We start from the raw sequence: 11,093 nt of genomic DNA on the forward strand, positions 1-11,093 counted from the left end.
ATGCCAGCTAACTTGTGATGGGACAGTTTCCCTGCAGCATGTGCACAAGCCGGCTGATCTCTATCACCACACATTCCTCTGTCTGTCGATGTGCCTTTCTTTCTTTAAAGTTGAACAAATTAAGAAGATAATCCTGTATAATTTGGCAATGTTAATTTTACTCAAATGAGTTTACTAGAATCCTCCATCATGCAAACACTCAATCACTACTTCCAATTTCTCTCTCTCTCTCTCTCTCTCTCTCTCTGTCACACACACACACACACACACACACACACACACCACTGGTGGTTTAAAGAATTGGGCCAAACCCCAGAAATTCCACTCCAATTCTATATAAATAAATAGCGAGGCACAATGTGTAGTTTGTGCTTTCCCAGCCTCAGTCCTTCATAACCTCAGCGTTGGCCATCCTCTGCCTCGCTCTTAAAACTAGAAGAATTTGACATTTGTTTCAAATGCTACCTCTTTTTTCATCTCACATTCTGCATCTATGAAACCAGAAGCTCCACGAGATTCCCAAACTCATGTGCAGATAAGTGTGTGTGTGTGTGTGTGTGTGTGTGTGTGTGTGTGCAATACAATAGATGTGATCCATTTTGTGCACTACTATTTGTACGAGAATGTGAGATTACATTCCTCAGTGACTGAAAAGTATTCCATATTTCCCAATGCATTCAATAATATTTGTCAATGAGAGAAAAACCCTTCATAACAGATAATGATGTCATTAAACTAATATACCATATTTGTCCTTTTTTATTTATCAAAGTGCCGTTCAAGGAAAGTCTGTACACTCGCCAGCCATATTTGCAACGCCTCGAGCATCCAAGTAGAGTTCTCAACGGGTCGGGTCGGCCCGACAAACCCGACGGGACCCGCGGGTTCAGGTCGAAAATATAAGCAAATGACTCGGGTCGGGTCGGACCTCGGGCTTAATCTTTTCCGCTCAGTGAAAAAACATTTATTAATCATCGCTGCTGTTCACCGTAAAGAAAGTCTGGCTGCTGCGTGCAACGTGCATCATGGAGAGGGGCGGAGGCAGACCTGACGCCGCTGCGTGCACGCCTTTAGCCAGGAGAGAAGAAGATGGAGTTGGTGAAAAGTAAACTTGCCGCAGGTGAATTCACCGTCGCTACTACAGGAGTGGGAAAATCAGAGGTCTGGAAAGTGTTTGGAGTGGTGCTGGATTCTGATGGAATGTGATGTGCAATGCTCAAAATGCAAGGTGCTGATGAGGTGCTATTATTGTGTGAAGATTTTTATTTAAGGCATATTTATATAGCCTATTTATATATTTAAAGTTTATTGTTTCAGTTGTTTGTATTGTTTGTATTGTTAAAAGGCATGAACATTAAAGGTTGATTTGAATTCCCGTCTGCTGGTCATGATAATACGTGTATGAGAAAAAAGAGGGAAAAAAAAAACAGAATCGGCGTCGGGCCGCGGGCCGGGTTCGGGCTGATAATTCATGTTGATGTGTCGGGTTACATCATGTCCGGGCTTTAAAAGCCACGGGCCGGGTCGGGTCGGGTTGTAATTTTCAGGCCCGTTGAGAACTCTACATCCAAGTCCAAATCCCATCTATTTGAATGGGGGAATCCTGAAATCTCAAAAACTGCTTGTCGAAATCACAATTAAATAACATATTTTAAATCAGCAACAAAATCTGACATGAACTGTCTAAATGTTGTTTCATATGCTCAAATGATGTTAAAATAATAGCTTAATAGCTTATTTTTCAGTCTAGACCAGGTTATGTGCAGGCATAAGAGCGCATCTCATAAATGAATGTCTTTACCAATCAGCGATTGGCTGTTTTATTTAGAAGGTGAGACTTATTCCACCATATTGTGCTTTCCTTCTGGTATTCTTAAGTAATATTAGTGCAACATCTTTGTATTTCTAAAGTCTTTAGAAACATAAAGGGCCCTATCTTGCACCCAGCGCAATTGACTTTATACACCGACGCATGTATCATTCCTATTTTGCACCCGTGCACAGCGGACTTTTCCCTCCACAGACGCACGTCGGTAAATTAGGGAATGAACTTGCGCTCCCGGGGGTGGTTCAGCGAAAAAGAGGAGGCGTGTTCCGCCGCAAACGTTCCCTGGTGCTATTTTGCAGTTTCAGAAAACAATTCCGTCACTGAACAGGAAAAACCTAGTCTAAAGTCAGTTGCGCATGTTATTCATATGCTATTTTAAAGGGTCATTTCACCCATTTGAACATTGTTTTTTATTTAAAGTGGGTCATATATGTAGTCGAAATGTAAAATAATTTTTGAATTTGGTGCCTTCGTGACCGAGAAAAGACAAAAAATAACTTCAGAACACATTTGTATGAAAGACAACAACTCCCACAATGCACCACATTGCACAGCTCCGCAAGCCACTCCCACTAATCCAGAAAGCGCATATCTGCCTATAAGAGAAATCACTCTTCCGTCTACAAGGCTAGCTACTACCAGAGCTTGAAATTCATTTCACATTCACACAAAATGTCTAGTTAGTTGGCGAACTCATATAGTGCATTACTCCTCGTTTGTATTTCTTTCGAAAAGGTGAATTATTGCATGGTACCTGGATGTTCAGTCAGAACATATGCGGTGCGAAACTAGGATAGTTCTCAACACAAACGTCCGTGTCCTCGTCTGATTCAGAGATTTCGTCCAGGAGAAATTGTCATCGTTGAAATTCTTTGCCACAGACGGACTCTATCTCTGTGTTCGTAGCGGTTCGTAGCTGCATTGTGAGATCACCGGCGCCACCAGTCCGCCCTAACTCGAGCCAGTCCGGGCTCCTCGTCCGCGGCAGGCAGGTCTTCTGCCTCGGCTGCTCTTCGCTATAATGCGGCTTGTAAAGGTAGCCACAGACACCTGATTCAAGCATCAGACTTCCGAAATCCTCTTCTTCTATATCATATTGAGCACTCTCCTCCGCTATTGTCATAACTTTACATCTGTCTCCACAGCGCCTGTTAGCTTAGCTTCAAACAAGATGGAGGATATTGCTTTCAGTTTCAGAGAGTAAAGTCCCACCCACTGATCTATAATAGGTCTGTAGCGTGAGCGCGCCCCACCCTGGGAAAGATGCGGAACTAGTGTCTGTAGTCTTAACAGAAATCCCCCCCTCTAACACTTCCTCCTACAATGACGCAAAATGACGATTTTTGCGTCATTGTAGGAGGAAGTGTAAGAGGTAAATAACAGATTTCTCCCGTCTCAGGGGAAAATGAGAGAGTGTTGCACGACCATTCAATAGTATGACTGGGTTTCTAACAATGCAAAGCTTAATGCAAATGGGTGAAGTGTCCCTTTAAGGGCGCATGCTTGGCCATAATCAATATAGCGTGTGCACAACAAAGCTTATCTCATCTACACACAGACGCAGCAGTTCTCATTTTTAGAAAACCATACATTATTACAAGGAAAAATATGGAACAATGGACGCCATGGAACGCCATGGAACAAGCACGTCTGCTCTTAAAGGGAATGTGAGATGATGCTCTGATTGGTTTATTTCACGTTACGCCCAAACCACACCTATGAATAATGAAGCGACTTCAGACCAACCCATTTTAGATTTGCGTCGGGCGCAAGAGTCATTTATCCCGCCGGTATAATAGCAACAGCGCCCGAGATCCGCCCACAAAGTTACTTGCGTTTCGCGCTTGATACTTGCGTTTCAGATCGTTAAAATAGGGCCATATTTTTGAAAATGTTATATTTCAAATGATATATTTTGCCTTGGTGCAAATGCAATATTTTAAATATTAAAGTCCCCATGTGGTGAAAATGCAGCTTTTAATGTTGTTTATATGTCTATGTGGTGTTTTTAATATGCTTTAAGACAAACCATGTGTAAATTCATAAGTCGACAGCATTGCTGATTATTTTCTCTCCTTAAAACTGCAGTGAACCACGTCTCAAAAACACGGTTTGAAATCGCTGGTGTTTCTGACGTCACAAACTACCTTGTAACCAATCAGATCAACGTGTGATCGTCAACCAGTGGATCTCTGAGCTGAGTGAGTGAGTGGAGGCGGGGCTCATTTGCATATTCATAGAACCATGTTTACTAAATGAGGCAAGGGTGTAAAGTTGCATTCAAGGTATTTTAAGGCATGAATAATTTTTTTTTTTAAATATGTCATTTTGGTGATCAAAGATGAGTTTTAAGGGAGAAAATTATCGACTACAGGGGGACTTTAAATGTCACATTTACATATTTTTTATATTCTATATTTCACAAGAACAGTTTAAGACCTGATATATTGATATCTCAAATTTCTCCCAACTTTGCAATGTCAGTGTTTCTCTTCTATGTGTTGTGAATGTCAAATTTTAAATTGTAGCTGTACAGAACTCACAGGTTTTAGGTGCAGACTAAAAGTGTACAAACTCAACTGGATTTTTCTCCGTATTCGTCCAACATTTCAGGACGTTAAATCTGAAGCTAATAAAAAAGTAAAGTGGTCTTTTATGTACAGTTAATAGAGTTGCTGTCAGTACTGAGGCTGAATAATGTTTCAGCGCTGATGTCATGAGCTGGAAGAGGGAGAGTTGATTATTTAAGGTGTCCTTAAAGAGATAGTTCACCCAAAAAATGAAATTCTGTCATCATTTACTCAAGTTGTTCGAAACCTCTATGAATTTCTATTTTCTGCTGAACACAAAAGAAGATATTTTGAAGAATGTCGGTAACCAAACAGCTGATGGATCCCATTGACTTCCATAGTATTTTTTATTTTATTTCCATACTATGAAAGTCAATGTGGTCCATCAACTTTTTGTTTACCCATATTCTTCAAAATATCTTCTTTTTTTTGTTCAACAGAAGAAAGAAATTCATACAGGTTTGAAACAACTTGAGGGTGAGTAAATGCCAAAATCATAGAAATAACAGCAAACATTTGTGATACCAAACCTCTGGCCTTAAAACATCAGAGAATCCACCATCAACTGCATGTATTCAATAAGATAAAACTGTACTTACATCCTAATCACATTTACAAAGCTCTTTAGTTAGAAGGTTGTTTATTTTACCATATTACTCGTAATATTTTATAATATTTATAGGCTACCATTCACTATATGCAAATTTTCTATATGGTATATGGTAAATATGAAAAAATGGTATAATGTTTCCCACATTGCACTTAATTTCCAGTGTCATGAATAAAGATGCTGCAAAGACCCACTGAACAACCTTAAGGCCTGGAACATGCTACTCAAATACATGAAAGCTTTTAGCTAGGAAACTTGGATTCCCTTTCAGTCGCTCACGTTTGACGTAACAATGTAATTGGGATCACTTCAGGGAGCCCTATCATCTTTGAGTGTCTACAGAATGAGCCAATGACCGTTGGCGTGCGTAAATCGCGTCACGCGCCCCGCCATGCAGCGCGGGTATAAACAGGAAGCGGGCACACGCACATATCGTCTTTCACCTCGGAGCTGAGCTTCTGTTTGTCTTCCGAAATCTACAGACTGCTACTGTGTTGGAGACTCCTTCAAGACTCTCTCTCTTCGGTGTTGGTGTGACGGTGCGATCAGCGAGTGGCCGCGAGCTTAAGCTCACACAACTGCTGTTTTCACAGCAAGCTTATTTCTGTGTCGGTATCGGTGGGCGTTTCCCTTATAGTGTTTACAGCACTGCTGTACACTGCGGCCATTCCCTGGATGCCTAAGCACTGTGAGAGTAGCGGAAAGAGTGTATTTCTTCTTTTCTTTCTTTTTCTTTACAAAAGAGCAACACAAGCGAACCCTGCATCCTTTTCAGGATGTCATTTCGCTTGTGTGTTTCTGGGTGCGGTCATTCCCTGGTGCCAGCAGACGGCCACAATAGTTGCCTCACATGTTTGGGCATTCAGCATGCTGAGGCCGCTTTTGTGAATAGTTCATGTTCCCAATGCGGGAATATTACTATGACCGCGTTAAGATCGAGACTCGCTTACCTCAAGGGAGGTGCAGTCCCCTCGCCTATGCCCCGATCTAGCGTCTATTCTGCCCCGAATAGGCCTACTTCGGCGCTTAGCCAGGGTGATCTGAGGATCACAAACGCGGCCGCCACTGGAGCTTCCAAAAGAACCTAATGGTCCTTCTCTTGAACGACCAGCTGTGTCTTTTGGGGCTCCTCCTGACAACCAGATGTTGATAGCAGCATCAGAGGGGGAGCTTCGCTCCTCTGGAGATGAAGATTCGGCTGCGTTACCTCCTTCGGGAAGTGTAGCGTTGCCCGAGTCCGATCCAGAGTGGGCAGCTATGCTTTCCTGGGCCGCCGAGAAGGTCGGGCTTGAGTGGAACCCTCCAACACGTCCTGAACCTTCCCGGCTGGATGTTTGGTTTCTCGGGGCGGCCCGTGCTGGTTCTCAGCGCGCCGCCCCGGTGCCTTTCTTCTCGGAAGTGCACGAGGAGCTCACCAGGTCGTGGTCTCCACCGTATAGTGCTCTGACCCAGAGCTCCTCCTCCGCGATTCAGTTCGCCTGGCGTCCCCCTGCATTCAGGGGCATTCTTTTCACCCGTGTTCTGGCGGACAATGTCCCTGTGCTCAGGGTGGAGATCGCAGTCCTACTGGCAAAGGACGCGATCGAGCCGGTCCCTCCAGCCAATATGAAGACCGGCTTCTACAGCCGTACATCATTGTACCCAAGAAAGGTGGTGGGTTATGGCCAATCTTGGACCTGCATGTCCTGAACCAGTCCCTTCACAGGCTGCCGTTCAAGATGCTTATGCAGAAATGCATTTTCAAGTGCATCCGTACCCAAGATTGGTTTGCAGCGATCGACCTGAAGGACGTGTACTTTCATGTCTCGATTCTCCCTCGACACAGACCATTTCATCGTTTTGCGTTCGAGGGACGGGCATATCAGTACAAAGTCTTATGTTGTCGCTATTGCCGCACATCATGATGCAGTTGAAGGTAAGTCACTGGGAAAGCGCGACCTGATCATCAGGTTGGATACTAAATCCACCTCGCCCACGCTCTAAACCCTCTTGGGATTTGTTTCTAGTCCTTTCGGCACTTCAGAGACCACCCTTTAAACCTTTGCAGTCAGCAGAGTTAAAAATTCTGTCCTGTAAAACAGTACTCCTGGTTGCATTGGCCTCTATCAAGAGGGTAGGGGACCTGCATGCATTTTCGGTCGACGAATCGTGCCTAGAATTCGGCCCGGCTAACTCTCATGTGATCCTGAGATCATGGTCCGGATATGTGTCCAAAGTTCCTACCACTCCCTTCCGGGACCAGGTAGTGAACATGCAAGCGCTGCCTTCGGAGGAGGCAGACCCAGCCCTGGCATTTCTCTGTCCCGTTTGCGCTCTGCGTCAGTATGTGGACAGAACGCAAAGTCTCAGGACCTCAGATCAGCTCTTCGTCTGTTATGGAGGCTAGCAGAAGGCAAAGGCTGTCTCCAAGCAGAGGATGGCCCACTGGTTAGTGGATGCCATCGCCTTGGCTTACGAAGGAATGCCAGGCCTAGTGCTCGTATGCTTGTGTAACTTGTGCTAGGCTGGGTTCCATATGTGGTGATCCCTGCAGCGATCCCATATGCGTATTCTTCAACGATTAGCTCCCTGCGGTGAGCCCGTGACTTTCCCTTGGCAAAGTCCGCTCTGCCGTCACTGTCTGGTGTTGCCTCCCCCTTCTCAGATTGGAACCACCCCAGTGACATTCCATATGTTGCACTGCCCCTGACCGGCCAATCCGTATGTGTCCTCTCCTTGTGGCAGGATGTGGCTCCGCAGTGTACCTCTCCCTTGGAAAGGCACGCTTTCCCAGTGTTATCCAAGAGTTTCACTGTGTGGGTTATAACGGAACAGCAGTTCGAACTCCCTCTACGCAGGTCTTCAGCCCCAGCCAGTCTTCAGTCCCAGAATGAGAGTCTTGCATAGGGCGCTGGATGTGGCACCAACCGTGGCGGTTTCCATGGGATCCCAATTACGTCGCCACGTCGACACTACGTCGAACGTGAGCGACTGAAAGGGAACATCTCGGTTACTTATGTAACCCTCGTTCCCTGAAGGCCATCACTACGGCTCCTCAGCGAAAAATTATATGTGTGTGCGCCCGCTTCCTGTTTATACCCGCACTGCGGGGCAGGGCGCGTGACGCGAATCACGCATACCAACAGTCATTGGCTCGTTCTGTAGACACTCGAAGATGATAGGGCTCCCTGAAGTGACCCCAATTACGTTGTCACGTTGACGTTATGTCTCCCGTTCCCTCCTTCAGGGAATGAGGGTGACATTAGTAACCGAGACGTTTTTACATTGTTGCATTATGCTATAGATGCATTTTTAGTGCTGCCACAAGGGGCACTATAGCATGCATTAACATAAACTGTCCTCTTCTATGGTTAGTTTACTTTTTTCATCACAACTACTGTCATAATACAGCAACAGGTTGAAAAAAACGTTGAGAAAGTCAGTTACAGTGAACGTGTTGTTATTCAGATACTGTATAAACACACAGTTTAGTGGCCTATACATTTGAATCTAACTCTTGAGTACAGTGTTAAAAGTGTTAGATCGGTAGAAAGTGGGTTGGACCATTATTCATATCTGCATTGCACACTTTCATGAGCTTCTGGCCTTATTTTTAAGATGGTGAAGGCTTTAAAACACTCTGTTGTGTGTAATGCAAAAGAAACAGCCTGTCCCGCCCGCCTAGCCCATCTGTCTCTCTGTCTGTTCCCACCCTGAAAGAAGAAAGGATAGATTGAGGGATGAGTAGATGTTATCTCATATTAATGGACGTGTGTGTATGAAGGCACCACATAATGAGATAATCACATGCGGTACTTACAGAACTGTTGATGCAACCACTTTACTTTTAATACGTTTGTCTCTCATCATGAAAACAAAAGCAGTATTTCATGTATGATACGTCAAACATCCGCTACTTCCTGTGTGTTTTTATTGTGTTATTTTTAATAAAATGTAATCTTTGTTCAGGTCGATGTTTAGTGGTTTATGCCCTTTCACTCTTTCCTGGCTGTAAATTGACATTTTTTGTTTATTCAAAGGACTTGAATTTGCCTGTGTTTGTGTGTGTGTGCGTGCGTGTGCGTTTGTGTGCATGCGTGTGTGTGTGTGTGTGTGTGTGTGTGTGTGTGTGTGTGTGTGTGTGTGTGTGTGTGTGTGTGTGTGTGTGTGTGCGTGTGTGTGTGTGCATGTGTGTGTGGGTGTTTGCGTGCGTGTGCAAGTGTGTGTGGGTGTGTGTGTGTGCGTGCGTGTGTGTGTGTGTGTGTGTGTGTGTGTGTGTGTGTGTGTGGGTGTTTGCGTGCGTGTGCAAGTGCGTGTGCAAGTGTGGGTGTAAGTGTGTGTGGGTGTGTGTGTGTGTGTGCGTGCGTGTGTGTGTGTGTGTGTGTGTGTGTGTGTGTGTGTGTGTGTGTGCGCGCGTGTGTGTGTGTGCGCGTGTTTCAGCTGGATTATTCCAGGAGGTGGTGACTGACATGTGGTCTGCTTGATTCAGCAGATGTGCGTGTCTGAACACGACCAACATCAAGAACAAACCCTGAATCACACAAGCAAACTGCACAAATTCAAATCACACTTTACTGGAAGAATCTTATATATTAGCCTCATATATTCTACTGTTCCTTATACCAAAACCATATTTATATACTTTAAGTCAAAAGTTTGGAATGATTAAGATTTTTTTATGTTTCTGAAAAAAGTCTCTTCTGCTCACCAAGGCTGCATTTATTTAATAAAAAATATAGTAAAAACAGCAACACTCTGAAATACTATTACATTAAATATTAAATATAAAAATATTAAATATGAATACTTAAAAAAAATACTTTTTTAAATATTAAAATAACAGTTTTCTATGTGAATATATTATAACATTTTCAGCATCATTACTCCAGTCTTCAGTGTCACATGATCCTTCAGAAATCATTCTAATATGAGGATTTGCTGCTCAAGATTTATTTATTATAATTATAATATATATATAGTTTTTACTGCTTAATATTTTTGTAGAAACTGTGATAGACTACCATCAAAAAGTTCAATTAAAAAAAGAAAGAAATTAATAACCCTAAAAAAAAGACATTTATACTGTTAGAAAATATTTATATTTAAAAAAAATATATTCTTTTGAACAATATTTTCATCAAAAAATTCAGTTTTCAAAATGTTAAGCAGCAAAAAATGGTTGTCAACAGTGAAAATGTACTGATTTTAAGCAGCAAATCAGAATATTAGAATGATTTCTGAAGGATCATGTGACACTGAAAACAATATCTGCAACATAAAAAAGAAGAAATAGATTGTCTGTGCTACTGCAGACACAAGCTATTAGTTTCTGTGTGTGTAGTTGTTCATAAGATGGGGTTATTCTGAAAGCTACTTACACAGAGCTGCCATCTCTTTGGGAAGGTCCGCCCCAAATCGTCCAAAGAGGCTGCCATTGGCCAGGAGATCAAAGGGGGAGTGGTTTCGCATTGAGCTGAAGGCAAAGGGGTAGAACCCTGTCATGTGACTCACAGGCCTCTCCCTATTGGTTGCCATTTTGATGATGGCGCTCCTCCAGCGTCCAAAGATGGTGCTATCGTTGAGGTGGTGAATTATCTGTCTCTTACCACTATCTCACTTCTCACTCAGGCACTTTTTATTAAAGGAATTATTTTACTAAACTCTATGCGCTAACCATAAATCCATTATACACTTTTGTTGGTTTGCGTAGCACTGGTTTGGAGGGAAGATGAACTCAGCAAGTGATCCAAAATTGATGTAAAATCCAACAGGTGCCTGGAAAAAAACACAAGAGGGAAAAAATAGTTTAACACATACTTGTTAATTACCTCTGACCCATTTCAGTTCACATATTTTTTTGTCAGCATGATCTAGTAAATTGGCCACTATGCACTATTTACAACAGTTCAGCACAAATGCCTTCTCATAAAATTCCTGAGGGTCAAACGTCAAACATAAGACTTATACAGTACTGGACATTATTAACATATAAAGCTAGCCTGGGTGCCAGCCCGAACCCCGCCCACAATATTTTTTGGTCGGGAAGTTCGGTCTGGACTCGATCCATTGAGGAGTAATTATGCTCGGCTCCTAGAAGGCCGAGCCA

The 11,093-nt window shown here is 43.2% G+C and overlaps 1 protein-coding gene across 1 annotated transcript in view; it reads right to left on the bottom strand.

Annotated features, from left to right (window-relative positions):
- LOC308686361 (retinoic acid receptor gamma-A-like) overlaps positions 1-10,650 on the bottom strand; it is a 42,656-nt gene extending 32,006 nt beyond the window's left edge. The window contains exon 1 of the mRNA XM_081394771.1: positions 10,366-10,650. Within this exon, the coding sequence (XP_081250897.1) occupies positions 10,366-10,522 (157 nt within the window). The 5' untranslated portion in view covers positions 10,523-10,650. The remainder of the gene's footprint in view (positions 1-10,365) is intronic.
- Between the last annotated feature and the right edge of the window lie 443 nt (positions 10,651-11,093).

Source organism: Scardinius erythrophthalmus, assembly GCF_964197995.2.
Source record: "Scardinius erythrophthalmus genome assembly, contig: HAP1_SCAFFOLD_212, whole genome shotgun sequence".
Lineage (NCBI taxonomy): Eukaryota > Metazoa > Chordata > Actinopteri > Cypriniformes > Leuciscidae > Scardinius > Scardinius erythrophthalmus.